This window comes from Mus caroli, chromosome 9 (assembly GCF_900094665.2).
Source record: "Mus caroli chromosome 9, CAROLI_EIJ_v1.1, whole genome shotgun sequence".
Lineage (NCBI taxonomy): Eukaryota > Metazoa > Chordata > Mammalia > Rodentia > Muridae > Mus > Mus caroli.
The window spans coordinates 103784966-103809608 of NC_034578.1; the positions used below are offsets into that span (position 1 = coordinate 103784966).

General features: G+C 50.2%; 3 protein-coding genes and 1 long non-coding RNA gene across 9 annotated transcripts in view; 2 read left to right on the forward strand and 2 right to left on the reverse strand.

The window, feature by feature from the left end:
- C9H3orf84 (chromosome 9 C3orf84 homolog) overlaps positions 1–2497 on the forward strand; it is a 9378-nt gene extending 6881 nt beyond the window's left edge. Inside the window, exons 3-4 of the mRNA XM_021173133.1 lie at positions 1626–1682; positions 2080–2497. Of these exons, the coding sequence (XP_021028792.1) occupies positions 1626–1682; positions 2080–2496 (474 nt within the window). The 3' untranslated portion in view covers position 2497. The remainder of the gene's footprint in view (positions 1–1625; positions 1683–2079) is intronic.
- A 954-nt stretch (positions 2498–3451) lies between these two features.
- On the reverse strand, positions 3452–8637 carry Klhdc8b (kelch domain containing 8B). 3 transcript variants are annotated; one of them, XM_029481788.1, is made up of 6 exons: positions 8152–8637; positions 6705–7220; positions 5457–5621; positions 4903–5127; positions 4672–4773; positions 3452–4298 (listed from the first exon to the last, which is right to left on the reverse strand). In XM_029481788.1, the coding sequence occupies exons 2-6, from the start codon at positions 7078–7080 to the stop codon at positions 4102–4104; spliced, it is 1065 nt and encodes a 354-aa protein (XP_029337648.1). In that variant the 5' UTR covers positions 7081–7220; positions 8152–8637; the 3' UTR covers positions 3452–4101. The 3 variants fall into 3 exon arrangements, with proteins under 3 accessions (XP_029337648.1, XP_029337647.1, XP_029337646.1); XM_029481787.1 differs by having other exon boundaries at positions 4672–5127; positions 8443–8615; XM_029481786.1 differs by having other exon boundaries at positions 4672–5127; positions 8152–8255.
- On the forward strand, positions 8425–22147 carry Ccdc71 (coiled-coil domain containing 71). 4 transcript variants are annotated; one of them, XM_021172841.2, is made up of 3 exons: positions 16982–17046; positions 18472–18613; positions 19343–22147. In XM_021172841.2, exon 3 carries the CDS (start codon positions 19395–19397, stop codon positions 20694–20696), a length of 1302 nt encoding a protein of 433 aa, XP_021028500.1. In that variant the 5' UTR covers positions 16982–17046; positions 18472–18613; positions 19343–19394; the 3' UTR covers positions 20697–22147. The 4 variants fall into 4 exon arrangements, with proteins under 4 accessions (XP_029337645.1, XP_021028499.1, XP_021028500.1 ...); XM_029481785.1 differs by lacking the exons at positions 16982–17046; positions 18472–18613 and adding an exon at positions 8425–8488; XM_021172840.2 differs by lacking the exon at positions 18472–18613 and having other exon boundaries at positions 16981–17046; positions 19343–20966.
- LOC115031945 lies at positions 10529–17387 on the reverse strand. The gene is made up of 5 exons (XR_003837600.1): positions 17244–17387; positions 15641–15726; positions 15070–15229; positions 11244–11425; positions 10529–10763 (listed from the first exon to the last, which is right to left on the reverse strand). It is a non-coding gene; the product is annotated as an uncharacterized LOC115031945 (long non-coding RNA).
- Positions 22148–24643: the final 2496 nt, after the last annotated feature.

Genomic DNA, 24643 nt, shown 5'->3' on the forward strand with positions numbered 1-24643 from the left:
AAAGAAAGAAAAAGAAAAAGGAACTTGCCCTAAATTCTGAAGAATTTCTCCTATTTTTTTTCTAAATAGCTTTATTTTTTGGTTGGTTAATTATTAGTTGATGTGTGTGTGTGTTTGCTGGACGCACATGTGAAACCCACTCTCTACCACTGAGCTAAACCCTAGTTTCTGGAGCCCTGGGGGTTTAGTGCCAAATATGTCACCTTCTTTATAAGGCAAGAGAGGAAGTCTGGCCAGCGTCCTCTCTTCATCGAGCTATCACGATGTTTGGAGCTTACTTCCAGATCTACGATATCTAAGACAGGAAGTGCCAAAAGTGTAGACTGAAGACAAGCCAGACATCATTTTACCTGAACCATCAGTCCATGGGTTGCTGACTTTGCTGCTGCCGGCTCCTTTCCTTTCTTCCTTTCTCTTTCATTCCTTCCTTCTTTTCTTTCTTTCCTTCCTTCTTTCTCTTCTTTCTTTTCTTTTCTTTTCCTTTCTTTCTTTTTCTTTCTCTCTCTCTCTCTTTCTTTCTTTTCTGGTTTGGGGCTAAAAATCCAGAGCCTCAATCCAACTGTGCTAACACTCTGACTGAGATACCCCAAATCCTGCATTGTATCTGAGCTTGTTGTCAGCCATTGCTAATACCACAAACCCAGCCAAGGCAGGTCTCACCAGCTCAGGTCTGAAGAAGCAGTCGCTGGCCTTTAGAGAGGAGGAGTCTAGCATGGCTGGAAGTAGAGTCAGAGGGAGGATGTGTGTTGCACATATCTCACAGATCACTATTATGGTTTTGACTGTTACAAACATGAAGAGCTTTTGCAGATTTTTTTGGCAAACAAGATGTGATCTGCTTTGTGTACTTAAGGAATTTCTGTTACTGAGAAGATACCAGACTGGAAGTGGGATCTTGAAAGCCTAGACATAAGTGGAAAACTGATACTTCAGGCAAGAGAGGGTGGTGATTTTAACTAGAACAAGCCAAGTAATGAGACTCACACCTGTAATCCCAGCTCCTGGGAGGCAGAGGCAGAAGGCTCTTCAAATCCAACCTGGGCTGTATAGTACATCCCAAGCCAGCTCGGACTGCATGTCAAGACTCTGTGCCTCAAAACAACAAACAAACAAACAAAACAGAGAAGACTCAGGCATGTGGATCTAGCTGTCAGGTGCCATGGCCTGAGCTTTAGGCAAAATGGATTTGGCAGTGATTCACAGACCAGTGATGTGTGTGGAGGTGTCCCGCCATGCTTTGACACGAAGATCTGGAGTAGGCAGTTGGCCGTTGAGCCTGGGGCTGAGCAGATACCCTCAAATGGAGACAGGCATATTCGTTTCTAGATGTCACTTAGGCTGTGCTGTTAGATAGTGAGCATGGGTGGAGGGAAGAAGCCTGAAGCCTGGTCCTAGGCAACTTGGATTTAAAGCCCTCCACTGACTGCAAGATGTCCTGGCAGACATGCCTGTGGTCCCAAAGCTTCCAGGTAGGGGTGAGGACGGGGTGAGATGTCACTTTGATTTGTCTCTACCCTTTCAGAGTGCTGGAAGTTTAGCATTTAGAAGTGGTGTGTCCCGAGGCAGTCTCTGCAGGAGCAGGTGAGCACGCCCTGCCCTCACCTTCCTTCTCATCTTCTTTCAAGGAGCCTGCAAAACAACACTACTTCTCCAAGCACGACAACCGCACTTCCTTCGACAAAGTGAGTCGGAGAGGAAAGGGGAAGGGGGAGGAGTCCCTTGGCTGATGCGGAGGATGCAGCAGGCAGCAGGGTAGACCCGAGACGTTTAGGGAGCAGGTTTCTTACCTAAGAAGAATAATATCTATCTCCCCATAACCTTTGCCACTGCTAAAAACCACATCTCCCAGACAGAGGCAACTTTGCCTTGGTTTTCTTGACTAGTTTGCTACTGTGAACAACCATCCCAGGGGGTCACTCAGGGGCTTCACGCTAAGATAATAACATTGCTAAAGATGCAGGTACAGGTTAGGGAGACCAGGCACAATCCCAGCATTACCAAACTGATTTGGGATTAGAAGGGGCCCAAGCAAATCCTGGATGCCAAGACTGTGGGCCAAGAGCCCGTACCGTTGAGAAGGGTCCCTACTGCCTGCTGCAGGGAATCGGGAGACGGAAAGACCTGGAACGCCTGTGGAAGAGACACACCTTCCTGCGCTGGGCACCCTGCGAGCTGGAATTGAGCCAACAGCCACCTCTGGAATCGTCCTACCAGACTGATTTCCGGTCAGGCACAGGACTCGCTAGGCTCCCCCAGCGCCTTGTCCAGTTTGTGCAGGTCCAGCCTCCCTATGCCAATACCACGTACCAACACAACTTCTGCCAGCCATCCCGGGGTGGTCATTGTGGTAGCGCCAAGGTAAGGCCCCTTGAGCCAGTTACTGAAACACTGCCTGACCTCCCGGGGATCACAAAGCCCAAGTTGCTGCAGCACTACCTCCACGCCGGAGTTTCTGAGTGTTTAAACTGGTCCCAAGCATTAAAAAGGTTCAGCTGACATAGCAGGCTGTTTGTACTCACAGTCCAAGATGCTTTGGGACAGGGGAGGCGGAGCATCTGTGCTTATGAACAAGCTCGCTAGCAGGCCCTGTGTCTGGCTCCCATAGAGTATGTATCATTTCTGTGTGCTGGGCTGGGGAGGTGCTGTCTGGGGAACCCTGCCACTAAGTCAGAAAGGATATGGTTGCAACAGACTCCAGAGTCCAGAAAAATCACCATGACCATGGTTAGTTTCTAGGGACCCAATAACTTCTCAGTAATTGCAGCCTCTTGTACTCCATGTAATTTCAGGGATCCTTCTAGAACAGTTAAGGCTGAGAGAGAGAGGTAAGGGCTAGTAGCAGCTCCCTCCAGGAGTCAGGTGCCTTTGAGGGGGTTGGCCATTCAGCTACACAGTCCTGCCCAAGAGATGCTTCACAAGGAGACTGCCCCCAGCCACTACCCAGCTGAGCCCCCCAACTGCCAGCACCATGAAGTGAGGTATGCAGAAGCTTTGAGGAGACATTGTAAAAAGGTCGGATCTGAAGGTCATCCTAACCTTGTGAAATGTCATTTTTGGAAGTCCTCCTCTGGTCATCCTACCAAGTCCCCAAACATTCAAGACATCCTTTGTCATTTAAGACAAAGCTGAAAGCCAGGCAGTGGTGGCACATGCCTTTAACCCCAGCACTTGGGAGGCAGAGGCAGGCAGATTTCTGAGTTTGAGGCTAGCCTGGTCTACAGAGTGAGTTCCAGGACAGCCAAGGCTACACAGAGAAACCCTGTCTCAAAAAACCAAACCAAACCAAAACAACACCAAAAAAACCCAAAGCAAAACAAAACAAAAGACAAAGCTGAGGCTTAGGTGGACTTGAGACTCCAGGTGACTTCAGATATGGTTATAAGGTTTCCCAGGCTCCCTATGGATTCTCACCCCAGACAGAATTGAGGCTTGAAAGAAACCCCACACCAGATTTGAGCAGTATTTTTATTTCTACATCAAAACTCCCTGGGTCCTCACAACAGCCCTGTGAGGTAGGTCGGGCAGGAAAGTTTCAGAGATCCCCATTTACAGATGAGGATACTGAGGCACAGAGAGGTGAAATGACCTGCCCCAGGTCACACAAGCCTTAGTACAGACGGGAAGGCCAGGGATCCACTGGCCCCGGCAGTCCCCACATTCTCTCCTTTGTTTCTTCTGTGATTTCTATCCTCAGAATACTCCTGGGGTCCCCAGGAACCCCTCCAGGAAGGCTGGAAGCTCAGACTTTTCCAGACTGGCCACTGGAAAGGGCCCGGTCAGCTCTTAGGGCCTAAGCTGTAGACCGTGAGGCCAATACTCTGCTCTTCACGTGTCAGAGTTGACAGAGGGCCTAGTAACTTCTAGGGCATAGGTGGAGCTAGCTATGGTTCGTGAGTGGATGGTGATAAAAATAGGTGTGAGCATGTGTGTTCTATGCTAAAGACAAAGGCTCCCCAACCCAAGTCCCTAAGGCGGTAACTCAGGTGCCCTCTCCTGTGCCTCCCTCATCCCACAGAGCCATGGGGAGCACCCTCAGCAGCAAAAAGGAGCCCAATCTGCTTCTATAGTGAGCTGCCCTGGTAGACGGGTCTCACCAGGTCTTCAGACTCCATCCCGTAGACACAGTGCCTCCACAGCTTGACTTGGGCCCTGAGCCACACCCCCAATAACAAACAGTCGGGGCCCAGCCTGGAGGCTGGAGCAGGAGCATCGGGCTGTAGGCATGGCAGGCAGCACCTCCCAGCGTCTCCTTGCGAGACTGAAGCTCTCCGCGGAGGCCAAAGGGCATGGCTGGTTCCCTGGAAGGTGCACATAGATGACGGTAAGGGGCTGAAGACCCCTTTGTTCCCTTTCTTGGATAATGGCCTAGTAAGTACTCCTCCCTCATGACCTAGGAGTGTTCTGTGTCTCATTGCCCAAGTTCATTCATTCATGCTTTGTCTATTTGGTCACATTCCATCATCTGTTCTGCTCCTGTGTCTTAGGGCCCCCCAGTTGGGCACGGCAGACACTCCGAGAGCTGAGCCAGGTGAATCACATGTTCCCTGACTTATAGATAGGCGAGGATCTCCCAAAGCTATGCCACTGTTGTCTAGAGAAGGTAGTCCTGCTCGGAGATACTCCTTCCTGCTTAATTAATACCGCCTTTTCCTTAGCCCCATGGACACTCACCAAGGCCCCCAATAGCCACAATGTTGCCCCCGAGGGAGCCAACCACAAAGTCAGCCCTCTTATCCCTCATCCGCAGGCTACGAGGCAGCTTAGTCCAGGAGCCTGAAAGAGAGAAGATGTAAGGTGTATGCACACAGACATATGCAGATGCAAGGGTGCACACACACACACACACACACACACACACGCTGCCTTCTGTCCCATGGGGACAGTAAAACAGACACTGCTCACCATGCTCCAGGTCAAACATCTCCACAGTGTTGACAAAGTGCGGCCGGGAGTAGAAATTGTGGGGCCCAGGCTGCTGCAGGCCACCCAGGCTAAAGACACTGCCTTCGGCCATAGCACAACCAGCAAAAGCTCTGCGGCTGGGCAGGCTTGGGTGTCGGGTCCATGTACGGGTCTCCAGATCAAAAGCTTCAAAAGCAGTCACTGGGAGCTTGCCTTGGCGGCCTCCTGTCAAAGGAATTGAAGCACCTGGGACAGAGCCCAAAGGGCTTGGTGGTGTCCTCACCAGGTTGCTGAACTGTCCTCCCCAGGTCCCGACATCCAGCTGCGTACATACCTGCTCATGGAGTAACCATGAGACCATGTAAACCCTCAGCACTGAATGTGATTTTCCAACCCCAGTTGGGCCACCAGGGAGGCTTTAGAATAGACCTGGATTAGCCCCCCACACACACACCAAAGCATCTCAAATCCTAACATCTCAGATGAAGACTGATCCCTAATCTAGGTAACCTCCTGGACTCTTTTCCCTCTTTCCCACATCCCTCAGCCCTTACCCAAGACATAGATCTTGTTCCCGTGCAGGAAGGTGGAGGCCCCATAGCAGGGTGTGGGCATGGAGGGTAGTGAAAGCCAGCAGTCCCGGCGGGGCTCATATACCAGTACCTGGGCCTGGGGGGCCGTGTCAGGACCCATTCCCCCCAGAGCATACACCACACCATCTGCACAGAAGAGAGTAGTTCAGGCTCTACAACCATGTCGAGCTGCTGGACCCCACCCCGACAGCTCCCTCGGTCAGACCCAAGGGTGGAAGGAGACCCATGTGTTTATCAAAAACTTTGTTGCCTGTCTGAAGTGGGAGCTAGGAGAACTGGGATTCCAGCTTTGGCCTAGGCCCCTCCAAGTGAAGAGCAGGAGGCAGCTGATCTAATTATAATCCAGCCCGGTCTCCCTGGAGACGCTATGGCAACCAAATCTGGCATCTTAGCAGGCTAGCCTGGGACTGGTGGTCAGACCCGGAGGCCACCAGGTAGGTGTGTGTGTGTGTGTGTGTGTGTGTGTGTGTGTAGGGGGCAGGTCCCCTAAGGGGGTAGGGGTAGTGTAAGACAGTGGTAGAGGCTACAAGGAGATTTGTTCAGCATGAAGCTCAGTCTGGGAAGGGAACTTAGGGCATCAACTTGGTGAAGCCTTGGGGCTGGGAGATGAGCTGAACCTGTGGGATAGAGGCGCTGGCCACAGCTTTCAGCCTCTGGCACCCTGTCAGCACCTCTACACCGTGCTGCTTCGATAGAGCTGTTAGGTGCTCAGAGTCAGCTAGGGGCACATCCACAGGCCATTGGGTGATATTGCCTGGCAGCTGGGGGCTTCCATGGCAACCATCTCCAGGTCGGCTTGGCCTTTGTCCACATCAGGATCCCTGGGGTGTGCTAGGGGTAAGGGGGAGCACTAAGCACTTAAGCACTTGCTGGGCTCAGAGCCAAGGCCTTGCTCCCCTCCCCCTCCATACTATTTATAACTATGAGAGAGTCATTAGGCCACACCCCCCACTGTCTCTTAGTTACAAAGAACAGGACAGGGTAGTGGCTGGGGTCTCCCATTTTTCTGGGGTGCCTTTTGGGCTCTGACCCCCCACCTCATAGCCCAGAAAAGGCAATTAACAGTAAACTGCGGCAAGCCTAGGTAAGAGACAGGAGGCAAAGCCATGTCCAAGGCAGTCCTTATCCAGCCTCTGTGATAATGGACTCTCCGGCAAGAGAAAAGAAAAGGAAGCTTGGGGCAACTGAGGGATGTTCTAAGCCACTCACCTCTCTCCACAGTCGCAACACCCATGGCTGCTTGAGGGAGGGTAGCCCGGCGCTCCCAGCGGCCTTCATCAGCCAAGAAGGCCTCCACAGCAGCTACTGGGCTTTGGACTTCGTCCACACCGCCTACCACTAGCACCTGCTTACCCAGAGCCACAGCAGCGGCACCAGCCCGGGCGGTGGGCAGGGGTGCTAGTGCTAGCCATGTGTGCGAGCCCATGTCCAGTGTCTCAGCAGTATCCAGAGGTAACCCAGCCCGGCCACAGCCCCCCAACACCAGCAGGTGTCCGTCCTGGTGTGCCACTGTACCATATACCCGGCAAGTCGGCATGGGGGGGAACACCTGCCAAGCAAAGGCCCGACCACCTCCTGCAGCCATGGTACTTGCTCACTGCCCGTGGTAGGCCATAGTATCTGCTCAGGCTGTGGGCCTCACTGGGGGGACACAATAAGGTCTCATCTTGATTCTGTCAGGGCTGGATGGGTGTGTCTGCCCAGTCCAAGGGATCTTGCCTTGACCTGGAGGGGAGACAGAAAGCAAAGGGTCAGGGCCACTGTCAAGAAACAGATGAACAACATGTAGCTGAAGACAGGCCAGGCCCAAAACCACTCGTGCAGAAGGACCCACACCTTTGACTAACATTCTATTGGTGAAGGCCCTTCTATAGTGGGAAGAATAGATTTCAGGTACCCAGAAGGCGTTCTTGGTTCTTGTAGGAGCATGAGGGATTCTTCCCTCCCCAACCTTAAGAACTAGCAAATAGTAACTTGATCAATTTAGAGAGGAAGAGAAGATAGATCCCAGATCTCCATCCTAGCGTGCTTCCTGTCCCAACAAGTCTTATCTCAGTGCTCCAAGAGAGTTCTGCATCCTCTACACACTGGCACCTAGTGTGCCTTCAACAACCTGGGTCCAGCCATCAGGTCCCTCATCCTGTAGTCCTTACAAGAAGGATCTTCTACAAGGTATAACCATTTATATCAGCAAAAGGCCAGTGTCATATGCAAGACTCAAAGGGACTCCAGGATTCCACACTCCCTTTGAAGTCCATCCTTTATGGGTGTGGCGATGCCAGCAGATTCCCTGCTGAGGAGGTATTAGAGGGCTGGTGTGGTGAATCTCTTGAGCACAGGATTAGAAGGTGCCTGAGTCCAGGGCTTTTCCTGTAGGAATAAACGGCTGGATTCCTGACAACCCACACACACACACACACACAAGAGCACATTCCTTAGCCTCCCCTTTTGCTGTGTGTGTGTCTCTATGTGTCTATGTCTCTATGTGTATGCTGGGGGTCTCCACTCTCAGTCCCGGGATTTAACAGGGACGGCCTCCTGGCCCCAAACTTCCAACTCAAAGGAGAGTGGGGGGCGGGTCTGGCTAGTGGGTTTAATTAAGGTTCTATGCTTCATGCCCCAAACTTCCCCTGCGCGAGGTTCCCGTGGGACTCACCTGCTGGATCTCAGATGTCGCCAGGGCACGGGGTCGGCTGTTCCGCCTCCGCCCTCCGCTGGCTCCGGCTAGGGCTGAAGCTGGGCTCTGGTGGGGCTCCCGCACCGCTCCGGCGTGGGGCGGGGCTGGACCGGGTCCGCCCCTCGCTCCCCCCTCCCCAGATTCGGGGAAACCTCCTCCCGCCTTAACTCTGCACATGCCACGGCAGGAGTAGGGCGCACCGACCCACGGTCACCCAAAATGAACAGACAGGCATATGGACATCCGGCCGGCCAGGATTTAGGGCTCTACCTCGGGCGATGATAGAAATGAGGCAGCGGCGAGCAACAGAACACCGGTATGGTGGGATCGGAGGCGGGTGTCGTTCTGAGTCGGATCCACTCTGGGTACAATCAGCCAGGGGCTAGCCAGTGGAACCTGGGGCCTTTAGGGGTCGGAGCCCGCCCATCACAACTGAGCTTGGAGGTGCCAAACCACAAGCTTCCCAGCGGCGCCCCCTAGAGGCCACTAGGGCTGTAGCCTGGGCCTCTGGTTGGGGAGCCCAGCCGAGCTGTCCTAACCACGACACAAAGCCGGACACAGAAAAGATCCCTTAGTGTATATTGAGACTAGCAGCATGTAGGGTGGAGGGGCAGACTGTACTAGCCTTGGGGCCTATCTAGACCTTCTTTATAGAAAAGTAGGTTATTTTTGCTTCGATCCGAGCAGTGGATGTGCACAATCAGCCAGATGCCAGGAGTCTCTCTGCCTAATGCTACTCTGGGGCTACTACTCTGAGGTTGGGTGACTGTTCATCTTCAGGGTACAGAGCTCATCTCTAGCCAACTCCGTGGTCATGTGATAGCAAACTGGTGTGACAAAGACCCCCCTGGAGTGAGAATTCTGAAATTTTGATTTCTTTTAACATCAGAGAAATCGTATAGGAATATGTTTTTGTTTTAATCCCAGGTGTGGAGATGCGAGGCTGCTTCCCAGCAGCTGACTAGATTTGCCTGTGTTCTAGCAAAAGCAGGGTTTTGCCAGCTGCACATAGTTTCTGTGATTGTGTTATGTTTGGAATTCTGGGTACTTCTCAGAGTTTGAGAGCCCTGGGGGGTGGATGGGTGGTTGTTGGCCATCAGTGGGGATGGGACTGGTTGCAGTTTGTTGTTAGTTGTCAAAAGAAATTAGATTCAAGGATCTCTATTTATCTCTCCCCTCTATCCTTCTTTCTCTCCTATCTAGTGATAGGAGTTGAAACTGGGGGATGAAGGGTGGGAAAAGAAGAACCCACAAAGTAGCAAAGACCAGCTGCACCCACCTACCTCTGATTCACACTTTGGCTCAGCCTATCTTGTGAGCATTCTGATCAGCCGAAGCTTCCAGTTGGAGAGCTTGTGTGAACAGCTCCTGCACTTGTCTGCGTCTGTTCATTGATTCCGACCCTTTTGTGTACAGTGTTTAGCTTAATTTTCCCAAAGCAGATCTTGAGGCAATGACACAAGTGTGTGTGGTTAGTGTAGGAGGTGAAGCCAGAAAGCACCCGCAGAGGAATAGCAAGAAGACCAAGGAAAGCAGCCAATAAAGGAGGTGCCATCAGTTAAAACCGTGGGTAACTGCAACCTGGGGATTCTGGGAGGTGACTAGAAACATCGGTCTTATATTGTTACTGCTCCCAAGAACAAGGGGACCTCAGAAACCCACCTTCACATTCCCAGGGATCATACATTGAAAGTTGTTTGAGGGTACTAATGCCTTTGCCTGCCCAAAATGTGGATGGACCCTTCTTTATGACTACACAGAGCCTATAGCTCTCTCAATGGTTATCAGTTTGAAGTGAAGGGGCATGCCTAGAAATGATGGTGCAAAGACTGGCCTCAAACTGCACAGGCCCCTCTCTACCATCCAGTGCCACGTCTCCCATCCTCAGGCTGCTCCTCACTTGGGGCTCTGGTATGTACCCCATGTTCTTGTGTCCTCATGTTCCCCACTGTCCCTGTTCTAAGCCCCCTCTACTTGCTTTCCCACTGTTTACCACTTACAAGCACCTGCTTTTTAATGTCTCCCAGTCTAAGTCAAGGCTATCTCTCTCTGCTCCCTCTGAATTCTGAAGCCATCTGTCCCCAGACGCCACTGCCTTGTTATCTGCCACCTCAGTCTCTTGCTACTTCTTCCTCCAAATTGTTTTTGAAGCAATTGCAATTCTTGTTTGTTTCTAGACAGGGTTTCTCTGTGCGGCAGTCCTGGCAGTCCTGGAACTTGCCTTGTAGACCAGACTAAGCCTGTAACACAGAGAGATCTGTTATCTGTCTCTTCCTCAATCCCAGTGCTGGGATGAAAGGCCCCAGTGAACTTTTTTTTGGCCCCAGTAAACCTTTTTTTTTTTTTTTTTTTTTGAGTCAGATCTCCTGTAGCTCAGGCTAGTCTCAAACTTGCTACATAGCCAAGGATGACTGAATTTCTGGTTCTCTTATTCCCTCCTCCCAAGTGCTGGGGTTACCTTGCCCAGTTTACCTGTGATGAGGAGGGAACGCAGGGTCTCTTGCACACTAAACAAGGACTCTACCAACTGAGCTCCATCTGTAGGTATCAAAGCTGCTTTTGAAAAGTCACCATGTGTATTAGTCCACACTCTCCAGGGGAACAAAACCAACAGAATGAACACAAACCACAGGGGCTTTAGACGACAGAAAGACAGTTTGCAGGATGGGAGCACTGGTTGCTCTTTCAGAGGGCCTGGGTGTGATTCCCAGCACCCACATGGCTGAACTACAGTTCTGGGATTGGAAACCCTTTCCTCACCTCTGCAGGCATCAGGCATGCACATGCACACACGTACACATACGAGCAAACAGTATGTGTACACATAAATCTTTAAAAATTTAAAGGATAGGGGGCTGGAGAGATGGCTCAGTGGTTAAGAGCACCGACTGCTCTTCCAAAGGTCCTGAGTTCAAATCCCAGCAACCACATGGTGGCTCACAACCATCTGTAATGAGATCTGACGCCCTCTTCTGGTGCATCTGAAGACAACTACAGTGTACTTAGATATAATAATAAATAAATCTTAAAAAAAATTTAAGGATAAAAAGGAATTTAATAGACTGACTTACATCATACAGTCTGAGCACTACAATTATGGCTCTCTTCATGCTCACCACAAGCTGAGAATCCATTGGTGACTCAGTCCTGGAGTCCGGTGCCTCAGGAGTCACAATCTGGCACTGAACGGTTCCTAGAGAAACCACTAGTCTCCCATCCATATCGAAATCCCAAAGAAGCTGGGTTCTGATATCTGTGAAGGAATGAAGTGGCAGTGGTGGCAGTGGAGGCAGTGGAGGCAGTGGAGGCAGTGGTTGCAGTGGGGGCAGTGAAGACAGTGGTAGCAATGTGCTGTTCTGGCTCTACTTCCCCACCATTCACTGCATGATTGGCTCAAGATAGCAACCAGTGAACCTTCGAGGGGAAGCTGGGTGAGGGTAGCCAGATGGGAAGAGACCTCAGGCAGTGGTGGCAGTGGTGAGCTTGACAAGAATAGACTCTTGGGTGAGAGCCTCAGTAGACAGCTCATTCAATTGGGAAAAACGCAGCCTACTTGACCTTTTGAGGGGTGTGTAGGGGCTTTTGGGGTAAGTGTACATCATTGGCCAGGGCAATGGGGATGCCCCATTTGCATAAGGAATTCCAGCTGCTGCTAGACATGACCTTATAAGGGGAGAGGAAGTTTAACCTGGCTACCAGGGGCAAAAGTGAGGGCACAGGGTTGGGGAGGGGCAATCCTTCTCCTGAGATTTCTGGGATTCAGGCGCACCTTGAACCTCTCTTGCTCTGGGCTGACTCCTCGACCACCCACCACTCAATCCCATGGTTCCCCAGCCCCACAGCCATGGTGGCAGTGGTAATAGCAGAAGCAGCAGCAACAGTATAAGGAACTTCCTAGCAAGACACATGAAGATAAGAAGGCAAAAAACAAGATAGTTTCTGGCAGACCTCCTATCATCTGAGCAGCCACTAGGAAGAGCATCCACGTTAGAAATGTGCTTTCTTACAGTGTGTCCAGCCGTTTATCTCTTAGTTGATTCCGTTTGCAGTCAAGGGCCACCATAGTGGCCCATACCTTCAAGCCCAGCATTCTGGAGACAAAGACAATCAGATCTGAGTGTGAGGATAGCCTGCTCTACAGGGACTTGCAGGTCAGCCAGGGCCATTTAGTGAGACTCTGTCTCAAAAACAAAACAAAAACTGAGGCTGGAGAGATGGCTTTAAGAGCACTTGCTGTTCTTGGAGGACCAGTGTTTGGTTCCCAGCATTGGAATTGGGCTGCTCACACCACCTGTGTAACTCCAGGTTCAGGGAATCAAAAGTCCTTTTTTGGACTCAATGGGCACTGTATGTACACACACATACACACTTAAAAGAAAAGAAAGCTCCACCCAGTCAAGTTGACAACCAAGATTAACCATCATGACACACAACATAAAACTGGACCCTGTGGTCTCTCTCTCAAGTGAGACTTTTCAGACTTGTCACAGCTTCGCCCTTTGTGACCTTGAGTCCTTGCTGACAGTTTGTCTGGCCTCTCAGAGTCTTTTGCAGGACCTTCTCACCCTTCTCAGAGAGCAGCTCAAGACTGAACCCTGTAGTTTTGTGAGATTCCGTTTCAAAACAGGGGGGTTGGAGCTTCAGCGCTAACTCAAGTGGTAATGTGATTGAGGTAAAAACAGGGGGATTGAACGTAGATCCCTAGAACCTACATTTTTTTTTGAACTTCATATGAACTGCACTTTTATTTATAATGTGTTTTTTTTTAAATTAGGTAATTTCCTCAATTACATTTCCAATGCTATCCAAAAAGTCCCCAATACACTCCCCCCCCAGTCCCCCACCCACCCACCCCCAGAACCTACATTTTTAAAAATCTAGGGATGAAGTGGGGTGATGGTGTCTCATGCCTTTAATCCCAGCACTCGGGAGGCAGAGGCAAGCGGATCTCTGAGTTCTATAGCATGAGTTCCAGGACTGGCAGGGCTACGCAGTAAAACCCTGTCATGGAAAACAAAAACAACAACAAACAAAACAAAAAACCCAGGTATAGAACTGTAGAGAAGTCTCAGAAAGTAAAGCATGGGTCCGGTAAGCACTAGAACTGGAGATGAGATTCTCTAGAGTCCACATAAAAGCCAGGTAGGTATGCAGTCTGCACGCAACCCCAGACTCGGGGAACCCAGTCTGCCTGTAACCCAGACGAGGCAGGTGAGAAGATCCAGGTTTAGCTTATGACTTTGTTTTAATATATATGGAGGAGAGGAGGCTGGTGACTTGGCTCAAAGGGTAAAGGTACCTGCTACCAGACAGACAACCCAAGCTGGATTCCAGAGAACCACTAGGTAGAAGAGCAAGGGAATCCATTCCCAAACATTCCCCTTTACCCTCTCAACACCAGTGATGTGTGTTAAGTTTCAAACCTGGGACAAATGACTGAGGTACTTAACGTATTAAACCTGACCTATTAAAGCTGACCTGGCTACCAGGTTTCCCAGCATCCCTTAGTCCCTGTTACAGGGTAGGGACTAAGGCATATCTGCCTTCTAGCCACCTCCTGCCCCACCCCCTCCAGCTGGGTTGCTTTTTTTTTTTTTTTTTTTTTTTTTTTTTTTTTTTTTTTTTTTTTTTTGGTTTTTCGAGACAGGGTTTCTCTGTGTAGCCCTGGCTGTCCTGGCACTCACTTTGTAGACCAGGCTGGCCTCGAACTCAGAAATCCGCCTGCCTCTGCCTCCCGAGTGCTGGGATTAAAGGCGTGCGCCACCACGCCCGGCCGGCCGGCGGGTTGCTCTTGCCTATATAATCCAACCATTTTGGTTGCCTGTCCTCTTTCATCTTTTGCCTGCTGCACCTTGTTCCCCTCTCTTCCCTCTCTCTTCCCCTCCTCCTCTCCCCACATGGCTCAGGGTCACATCTACTCTGGGCTCTCCCAGATGTCCCTGTCTTTGCCTACAATAAACTTTCTCCTCCACCATCCTTAGGAGCAGTCAGGGCCTTTCCTTTGTGTTTCTTGTCTTCAGTGGCTGTGGGTGTATCGAGAATGAAAACACACCAACAGAATAAACTAAAAAGCCAGGCAGATGTGCATGTGATAATCCCAGTCGTGGGGAGGTGGAGGCAGGCAAATCCTTGAGGCTGCTGGCCAGCGTGAGTGTGATAGTCCTAAATCCAGAACTGATCTCTCTGAGCTTGAGGTCTACACAGTGAGTTCCAGGCTAGTCAGGACTGCAGAGTGAGACTCTATCTTGAAATAGCAACAATAGATAATGACTCTTGAGTAACAATGACACCTGAATTTGTCCTCTGGCCTACACACACACACACACACACACCATACCACACCACACTCACACTCCCCCCTCCACACACACACAGAGTAGAGAGGGCCTACCATGCATGGAACCCAATTTCATACCTCAAAACAGATTTGGCTCTGGTTTTCTTTTCTTTTCTTTTTTTAAGATTTATTTTATTTATATGAGTATACTGTAGCTGTCTGCAGACACACACCAGGAGAGTGCATCTGATCCCATTACAGATGGTTGTAAGCCACCATGTGGTTGCTGGGAATTGAACTCAGGACCTCTGGAAGAGCAGTCAGTGCTCTTAACCACTGAGCCATCTCTCCAGCCCTGGCTCTGGTTTTTCTTTTCTTTTTTTAAAGATTTTTTTATTTTATGAGTACACTATAGCTGTCTTCAGACACACCAGAAGAGGGCATCAGATCTCATTACAGATGGTTGTGAGCCACCATGTAATTGCTGGGATTTGAACTCAGGACCTCTGGAAGAGCAGTCAGTGCTCTTAACCGCTGAGCCATCTCTCCAGCCCATGGCTCTGGCTTTTCAAAATAGGACCTATTAAAGCAAATCTTTCCCAAACTGTATCTTAACCCACCTGGTCAAACAGTTGTCTCCGATAAGATGGATGTGGCTTCACCTCACCAATGACCATGGAAGATGTCAAGTAGAGAGCAAGGGATGGACCATGGAAATGCCTTAGGCGTCTTTCCACCTCATCCTCACTGCCTCAGGTTACGCTGATGTAGAGCTAGCAGCTGTCAAGAACCAGGTCAAGTGACAGCTGTGCTCTGATGAGAGTCCCACATCAGTTGTAACACCAAGGTGTATCCCCCTTTGATGGCTAGGTTCCCTCACTTTCACCATTCATTCCCTTAGTAGCCATAGAGAGAAGGAACAGAGAGAGAATGGACTCAGCCTTCTTATCCTCCATTTTGCTCTGACCTCTGGGTTGGACAATGCAAGAGAAGAATCTCCTTCTAGGGCACATCTGGTCTTCTAGGGCACATCTGGTCTTCTAGGGCACATCTGACCTGCTACTATGCCTGGGAGGCACCAAGCTCTGCCTCTTGACAGAAGTGGCTTCTGTTTGCATAGTTATGGCTCATCCTGGTATAGGTCCATAAGGCCCTTTTTCTCTACCAAGAGAAATGATTGGAGGTACTGACCCCAGACTGCCCGCAGATTTTGTGGTTCCTCTTGGGTACTTTGGCTACCCAGAAACTGTCAGGAGTCTCCTGTCGGTGCCAAAGCTCTGAGAAGTTAACAGGCATCAAGTGAGGCCTTGGGTATTGATGGGTGGATGATACTTATCTTTAGAGATGCCAGATCCCTCTACATAGGCTGGGAAACACAGAACAGCTAAGGATCTTTCAGTCATACAAAAGGGGAAGAAGGCTAAGTATCCAGCTCCTACATGAAGCACTTCAAACACCCTTGTCTACCTACACCAAACTCTTAGACAGGTCCAGATATCTTCACTCCCTCATCCGTGAAACCAAAGCTTTCCTGATGCCTCCTAAGCTGGACTAGGAAACATCTGACAAGGGGGTCCTTTCCTTAAAGCTGTGAAGCCAGGCATGGCAGCACATGCCATCTTTAATCCCAGCAATCCAGGGCTATGTAGGGATCCACTGTCTCAAAAAAGAACAAGGTTTGGAAAATATGCTGACTGTTCATCTGAGGTCTCAGATTCCTAGAGTTAATTTTAACCTGTGTCCTCAAATACTGCTGAGGAGAGGGCTCTGTAGCTAACCATCTTCCATTGCCTACAGGACATTGGTAGGACTGAGTTTGCAATCTCTTTGCCAACAGATACGGATTCTGGGCACTGTAACGACTGAAAAGTGGTACTTTGTGCCATTGAGGTGCTTTGGCTGAGCCAGATCTTGGCACTCCACTGTGTATACATACCTGAGCAAGTATATTCAGGCCCACATTGATGTACTGTGACTTACAAACTGGCCACCTAGAGCCCCAGGCTGCTGTGTATTACTTGCGCCTACATGTATATACCAGCTTTTCATGCAGTGTTGCCAGGGTTAAGCCCATTCTCAGGAGAGGAGCGCCTGTTATTCTTTCAGGAAGTACTTGTGTGGTGAAACAAGGGGACTTTCCTGAGATAATCCCTGTCAGGCACACTCTCTTCTGATCAGGTGCCAGAGAAAGAGTAAGGTCCTGGGGTGTAGAATAGCATAGACCTTGCCAGGAGTCACTTTGATGTCCTACACTATACTACCAGGACTTTTTAGAAAAATGGTCCTTAGTCCAATCCTGACTGGGCTCCTGTGACTTTTGCCATCTATGTGCGCAGGCTCCCGTACTGGATCAGATAGGTTTGGACTTGTCACCTCCTAGGCCACCCCCTCCAGGCAGCCCTCCCTGGTACTCAACCGGCTCCGCCCCCAGACTTGAGGGTGGGTGGGTGGGGGGAAGAGTTCTAGGTGTCAAGGGTCACCAGGCGGGCCAGGTCCCGGAAGCGGAAGCACGGTGTACTTCCGGCGCGCAGCAGGCGGCCATGTTGGAGCGGCGGAGGCGGCGCAGAGGTGCGTCCTGGGTCCCCGCGGCGGCGCCGGTAGGTTGGAGCCGCGGACCTAGCGGTGCTGTGGAGTGGCGGCCCATGAGGCCACAGGGCGGCAGGGCGAAGGGACTGGGTGGCTGGCCCTTCCGGGATCCTCATTTTCCCAGGGCTTGGCGGAGACACCCCACCCCTACCCAGGACCCCACCCTGGGGCTCTGAGGATCCTGTCGAGCGACCACTGCCCACCTTACACATTTCGCCGCCGCCGTGACCCCGACTCCCTGTCGCCGTTCAGGCCCCGGGGACGCGGTCTCCCCGCCTGAGGGCCCCGATCTGCCCCTGATCCCAGTCCGCCCGATTAGTACGCCCGCCCCCAGTCTTCTGTCAACTTCCTGTGCTGGCCCCAAAGGAATGTGTGAAGGCAAAAGCCTGCCTGGCTGCAGCCTCTGTTTACAAAGCTTCTGGAGAGCCAAGAAGCACCCTCCCTCCCATGGGCTCAGAATGACCTAGGCAAAGAGCTCCTTGGTCCCCGCCCCGTAATATGAGCGCCGGAGGTTTGGGGTGGGAGGTAGGTCGTCCCCCTCTGTCCTACAGTTCATAGCCCACCCCTTCAAAACATAAATAAATAAATAAATAAATAAATGAAAGAATTAACTTGGATTGTACTTGAAGAGCATCCTCTGGGGAGGGGAAGTGCCTCAGACACCTGAGGATCCAAGAATGTTTCCAAACAAAGAGCCCCAGGGCACTTTCTCGGGGGAGTCTGAGCACTGTGTGTCTGCTTCATTAGAGCTCTGCAGAGCGGCGGCACAGACGGGCTCCTAGACTCCAGGGACCTGTCTTATCCCAGCTGATCTTTTAACGCTCCAGTGCAACTGGGGAGTTTACCTTTTGACTCAGGAAGCCCTCAGATGCTGCGTTGGGGTGCTGGGTGTAACTTCCGAGTGACGGCCATGGCTTCTTTAAGGAAGCATAGGATGACTTGAGCGGTCCCAGACAGCTGCATCTGTGCTAATCTAAGGTCTGTCGCCTTTTAAGCGCTACCGCTTGGCCTACCTTCCTAGTTGGAATCCTTCCCTGTCCTTTGTCGTCAAATCTTGAACTCCTTGGTCTAGTTGCCTGGTCTCTTGCTTGCCTTAGAGATGTTTGCAACTGTCCGAGTCTTATGTTGGGTTTGAACTCCAAGACTAGAGCTAGGAATCAGGTCATTGAGTATCCTGTCTATAGACTCTGGTAAGGAGATGAGCCATCCCCCTGCACTGGAACGTTGGCAGTTGGATGAACAGAGGTGGGGTGGACATCGGGTGGTGTAAGTCTGGGTCTTTGGGCCTATGTTCAAAGGCCTTAGTCTGTTTTTCTCAGCTACAGCCTGGCCTTCATCCATATGGTCCATACTCTTTTTTTACTTGGTAGCCTCTGCAGGAGTTGCTACCCTTTTTGCTCCATGTGTACCTGCTCCGTTTTTTTTTTTGTTGGCAGGCAGCCAGATAGGTAGATGTTACTGCTTCCAGGAGTCCTTCCCTAACCTATTAGAAGCTGGCTTGGATAACACCATCTGCTTCTAAGAACCTTTAATGACAGCTGCGTCTTCACTTCCAGACTGGGTTCTTTGAGGATTGAGGTATTTGCTTATATTCCTGGGACTGAGTCTAGATATTTAGAACACCAGGAAAGAAAAGAGCCAAAAGAAAACAGGCGTGGTAGTACACACTGTTGGGCAGCTGAGCAGCAGATCGTGTGCATCGACACGTTCCAGACCAGGAGCATAGCAAGCTCCCTGTCAAAGAGTAAAGTGCAGGATGTAGCTGAGTTCTTGGCATACTTTTGTAATCCTAACAGTTGGGAGGCTGCAGGAGGAGGAGTCTGAGTTTGAGGCCATTTTGGACCTCATGGCAAACTCCAGAACAGCCAGAACTGTGTAGTGAGACCCTTTGTCCTAATCAACTAAGCGCAGATAGTAGCACTTGCCTGTAATCCCAGCACTTGAGACAGAGGGGCTGGGGGTCCAAGGCTGGCCTCTGCTGTATACAGAGTTGGAGATCAGCCTAGCTCATGAGGGACCTTGACTTAAAGCCAGAAAAGAAAAATGCCATTGCATTAAAACGAGCTAGATCGAAGTCTCCGCAGAAGCCCGGTGGTAGGGTAGATGGTCTGAGGTGCTTCTGAGCATATATCCCAAAGAAATGACCCAACGTGGTAGAGATGGTCAGGAGACCCTGGAGAGATTTATTCTGGCCAGGCCCTTCTGTCACAGAGGGAGGGAGCCTGGCTCAAGCTGCCTGCCTTTTTTTTTTTTTTTAGCTCTGTGTCCTGTACCATTCTCATCGACTCTTTTCTTCTTGCTTTGGAGGTGCCCAGTGCTGGTTTGTGGATACCCAGGCAGACCTGCAGTGCCCAATGCCATGAGCATGGTAGTGCAGCCTGTGGAGGAGAAAGCTGTGCACTCGTGGTCACGTATCTCCACGGCAGGGAAGAAAGCCCTGGAAGAGGCCCTGCTTGTGTTTAATCCCATGAGCCAGGATCTCAGTGCCACAGAGGCCCAGCTCGTGGCCTTCCTCCAGGGTCTGCGAGATGATGGCTTCCAACCGACCATTCTTCGAAGTGGAGATGTCTATGGTTATAGTTCATGCACAGCCAGCCCCCCCAGCCAGACAAAGCTACAAGCTCGTACCATCAACCCACCTGCCACATCACTTCCCAAAACTGCTGTGTCGGTCCCTGCAGGCCGGGCCACCTTGCTCCCTGTGCCACTGTCTGGCAGGCTGGCTACAGGGTCCACAGCAGCCCTAGCCAAACACGCCACCACTAACCTGCTGCTGAGCTCCCTGAAGCAGTCGGGTGCCAGCAACAGCGGTGGTACAACAGTGGGCTTCCCAGCCCACCTCTATCCAGGCGTCTACCCTGCCATGCGGCTCTCTGTGGTCCTTGAAGCACTGGTCCCACTCAAGACTCCCTACTTGGATGTTAAGCACAGGGCACAGTCACTGCGGCTGTCACTTGCAAAGTCTCCCCTGAAAGTGAGGAAAGGTTCAGGGAACCCAAAGTCCAAAGCACCCCAAAAAATCACAAGCAAGGGCCTCAAATATCTGACTAGCAAAGGCCCTGGAGCTGGTCTCCAACGAGGTGCTGGAACCCAGAGCAATGGCGCCCAAAGGAAAGGGTGCTCTGCCTTGGGCCCCAAAACTGTCCGGGCCAAGGCATCTCGAACCCTGATCAAAGCTGCTCGCGCTCATGCCAATGTGGCTCGAACCCAGACCAAGACAGTAAGGGTCAGGGCCAAAGCAAAGCAGGCCAAGCCCAAGGCAGCCAGAGCCAAAGCCAAGGCCGCTGTGGTGAGGGACAAGGCTAAAGACAAGGTAATCCAGGCCAAGGCCAAAGCAGCCCAGACCAAGCACAAGGGAAGGCCAAATGGATCTGTTCAGACCAGAACTGGAAAGGCAAACCGGAAAAACAGCTCTGAGACTGTGGGGCGGAAGAGGAAGAAGGCCGAGGAGACCAAGGGTCTTCCACCTAAGAAGAGAGCACGGTGTGTGCCCCGACCTCCTAAGGTATGGCTGGGGCCTGGAACGGCAAAACCTCGAAAGTCCCAGACCATAAAGGTAGACAGGAAGTGCTCAGATGACGAGGTCCGACAGTGTGCCCAGCAGATCCTCCGTGTGAATCTCTCTCCCGTGGTATGGCTCCAGCCCTTGCTACCATTTTGATCCCATACTCAACATCCTAAGCCCTTGCAGCAGTACTTGGGAAAACAGTGGAGCTGTCTGTGTGACCAGCTGCATTGTGCAGTGCTCGGGACTCTGCAGCTTCCCGGATTCTGGGGACCTCCGGGACCCCTGTGGTCCCCAACATCCTTTCAGAAACTGAGGGTTTGGGTGGGGCGGGTTGTGGGAGGGGTGTTCTCATGGCTCAACGCACTGTGACTTGTTCTTCAGATTGTATGTCCACGTTCATCTATCATGTTTTATACCTTTCCACCTTGCGGTCTCCTTGCTCACCCTCCATGGTCTTATTTATCAAAAAAAAAAAAAAAATTTTTTTTTTTTGTTTTTTGGTGTGTGGGAGGTAGTGGCAAGAGGCTATCAGAAGTCTAGGAGCAGGCTTGGAGAGAGTGCCCTGGTAGCTTGAAGCAGGTCATTAATTTAAATGATAGGGTGACATTAAAGGAATGATGTTCTCGGGGTTCTGGAGAGATATGGGGAAATTCAGGTGCTGGTTTCTGGGAATGTGTTGAGAGAGATCCTGAGGGGAGGGTTAGAGCCACTACCTCTCCTCGAATGTCCCAGTTTTGAACCAGATGGGCCTCATTCAAAATTGTTTGCAGCTCAGTGGGAAATCCGGCACCAAGCAGGTTTTTAGGCCAGGGAAAGAAGTCTTTGTGGTGTTGCTCTCCAGAGGCCCAGCTTTAAGGTTCTGCCTGAGCTTCTCTTGGCGGAGGAAACAAACTTAAGAGGCTTGAAGTGCCTCTTTTCTGCTTTACGGTGACTAGCCTCAATTTTCCCAATTGGTGACAAGAGGCTAGGCTCTGAATCTGGACCACAAAACCTTCCTTACTGTCCAGAGCATTTTCTCTGTGGTAACGGGCGATGGAACCAGGGACAGACTCATTTCCACAGGCTGGCTCCATCTTTATCCATGATCCAGCCTCACCATGTCCCCTAACGTGACCCGTACACAGTGGACATTGGTAGCTTCTGCTTTGGAGAAGCTGGGCCCTCAGTGGAAGCAGCTGCTCAGGCTGGAAGGTAGTGTTGAGGCGGAGAACCTGCAGTCCTTGTACTTGGGGATTTGACTATGAGTTTGAGGTCAGTATCAGCCACATAGTGAGACTCTCTCTGCCTGTCTTTTGTTTGTCTTTTGAGACCGGGTTTCTCTGTGTAGCCCCAGCTGTCCTAGAGCTTAACTTTGTAGTCCAGGCTGGCCTCAGACTCAGAGATCTGTCCGCCTCTGGCCAATCACTGGAATTAAAGGCGTGGGCCACCTGACCAAGCCAGGGGAATGAATGGCTTACTGGCTAAGAGGATTGAGCTGCTTTCCCAGAAGACCCTTTTGTGACTCCCACAAAAGGCAGCTCACAGATGCCTGTATCCATCTCCAGGGGTCTCACATCCATGATCACAGGCAGACAGACACATACAAATAAATCTTTTAAAAAAGACTAATGGCACAGCTGAATTAAGCATCAGTTCTTTGAGAAAATGTGGTGTTGAGAATTCTGAACTTCAGTGATGTTGATAAGCAAAAGAATCATGTGAAATACCATAAATAAATACTTACTGGCCAGGCTGGAGAGATGGCTCAGAGGCTAAGAGCACTGGTTGCTCTAAAAGGACCTGGGTTCAATTCCCAGGGCCTACATGTTAGCTTACAACTGTCTATAACTCCAGTCCTAGAGGATCTGACACCCTTGTGTGGCTTTACTGGGCGCTGGACAGATCTGTGGTTACATGCGTGCAGGTAAAACACCTCTGTAGCTGAACTTTGGCTAGTTTGTGGGTTCTTTTTTCTTCCACCCTTTTGACACCTTAACACTAGATAGAAGAGGAAAGGATAGAAGGAAAAGGAGGTGAAGTTATATTACTCCCTGCTGACTAGGGGCATTGAGTTCCTTGGGACAAGTTTGATCTTTGCCATCAGAATATCTAATTTCTTCTTTGCACATGACTACTTAACAATCTTTGGCCACCAACCTACCTTTGGGGCCTAACATTTATATACCCTGTGAAAAGTCCCCAGAATTCCAAACATCACAACATTGTAGAAACTACCTGCAGCTGGCAAAATCATGCCCCTGCTAGAGCATGAAGCACATCAGCTGCTATGGACGGTCTGAAGCAGCCCCACATCCTATACCTGGGATTAACATGAAAGCATATTCTTACATTTCTGTGGGTTTTTTTTTAAAGATTTATTTTATGTATATGAGTACACTGTTGCTGTCTTCAACAGACCAGACAAGAACACTGGATTCCATTACAGATTGTAGTGAGCCACCATGTGGTTGTGAGAATTGAACTCAGAACTTCTGGAAGAGCAGTCAGTGCTCTTTGTTTGTTTGTTTGTTTGTCTTTCAAGACAGGGTTTCTCTGCGTAGCCCTGGCTGTCCTGGAACTCACTCTGTAGACCAGGCTGGCCTCAAACTCAGAAATCCACCTGCCTCTGCCTCCCAAGTGCTGGGATTAAAGGCAAGTGCCACCACTGCCCAGCTGCAGTCAGTGCTCTTAATCGCTGAGCCCTTTCTCCAGCCCCCTCTGTTTTTTTGGTTTTTTTTTTTTAAAACAACAAAATATTCACAACACCTATACACCTATAAATGAATAAGAAGATACATCTACTGACTTTCCAACAAGAAGAAGACCAAAAGTAGACTGGGATGGGAGATGGTTTAGGAGGTAATTTTCTTTTCATGCAAGCATGAAGGGTTAAGTTCAGGTCTCCAGAACTCAACAAAATGCCAGGTACTGCCTGACAGAGGCAGGACCTAGGACTCACCGAACAGCCATTCTAGCCAAAATGACAAATCTACCTTCAATGAAAACTGTCTGGAAAACTAAGATGGAGGCAGGAGAGATGGCTCAGTACTTAAGAACATGTGCTGCCCTCACACACAAATCTAGGACTAGAATTTGTTTCCCGACGCTCACATGAGGTGTCTCACAACCACCTGTAACCCAGCTTCAGGGCATCTGATTCCCTCTTCTGTTCTCCATGGGCACCCACATTAAAAAGTTTTAACCTCGGGGACTGGAGAGATGGTTCAGAGGTTACGAGCACTGACTACTCTTCCGAAGGTCGTGAGTTCAAATCCCAGCAACCACATGGTGGCTCACAACCATCCATAATGAGATATGACACCCTCTTTTGGTGTGTCTGAAGACAGCTACTGTGTATTTACATATAATAATAAATAAATCTTTGGACCACAGCAAGTGGGGCGGGAGCGAGCAGAGGTCCTGATTTCAATTCCCAGCAACTACATGATGTCTCATAACCATCTGTACAGCTACAGTGTATTCATATACTTAAATAAATCTTAAAAAAAAATGTTAACCATCTCTTGCTGGGTATGGTGGAATACACCTTTTATCCCAGCAATCAGGAGACAAGAGACTGGTAGTTTTTTGTCAGTTCAAGGCCAACCTGGTCTACTTGGTGAGTTCCAAGATAGCCAGGGCTATGTAAAGACTGTTGGATGAGTGTGTGTGTGTGTGTGTGTGTGTGTGTGTGTGTACATAAACACATATATATATATATGCCTCCATCTCTCTTTGAGACAGGGTCTCACTATGTAGCTTTGAAGGACCTGGTGCTTGCTATATAGACCAGACTAACCTTGAATTCCTAGAGATTACTTGCCTCAGCCTCCCAAGTGCTGGGATTAAAGTCATGCGCCACCATGTCCAAAATAAATAACTTTTAAAAATCATAAGGTTGGGATCTTGAGAGATGACTATTGTTAAGAGAGTTCACTGCTGTTGCAAAGGACCAGGATTAGGGTCTCAGCATACACAGCTGAAAACCACTCCTAACTCCAGTTCCAACAGATCCGATGCCTCCCTCTGGCCCCCAAGTGCAGGGCATGCATATGGTATATCCTATACATGCAAGCAAAAATTCACAATATGTATAAATCTTTTTTTTTTTTTTTTTTTTT

Coding starts and splice junctions, on each gene's coding strand:
- Klhdc8b (XM_029481787.1), bottom strand. CDS start 7,080: ATGGCTGCAGGAGGTGGTCGGGCCTTTGCTTGGCAGGTGTTCCCCCCC. Junction 5,622..6,704: donor TGTTGCGACTGTGGAGAGAG/GTGAGTGGCTTA, acceptor TCTTCTGTGCAG/ATGGTGTGGTGTATGCTCTG. Junction 4,299..4,671: donor TGTGGCTATTGGGGGCCTTG/GTGAGTGTCCAT, acceptor TGCACCTTCCAG/GGAACCAGCCATGCCCTTTG.
- Ccdc71 (XM_029481785.1), top strand. CDS start 8,451: ATGATAGAAATGAGGCAGCGGCGAGCAACAGAACACCG. Junction 8,489..19,342: donor CGGCGAGCAACAGAACACCG/GTATGGTGGGAT, acceptor CTTGCTTTGGAG/GTGCCCAGTGCTGGTTTGTG.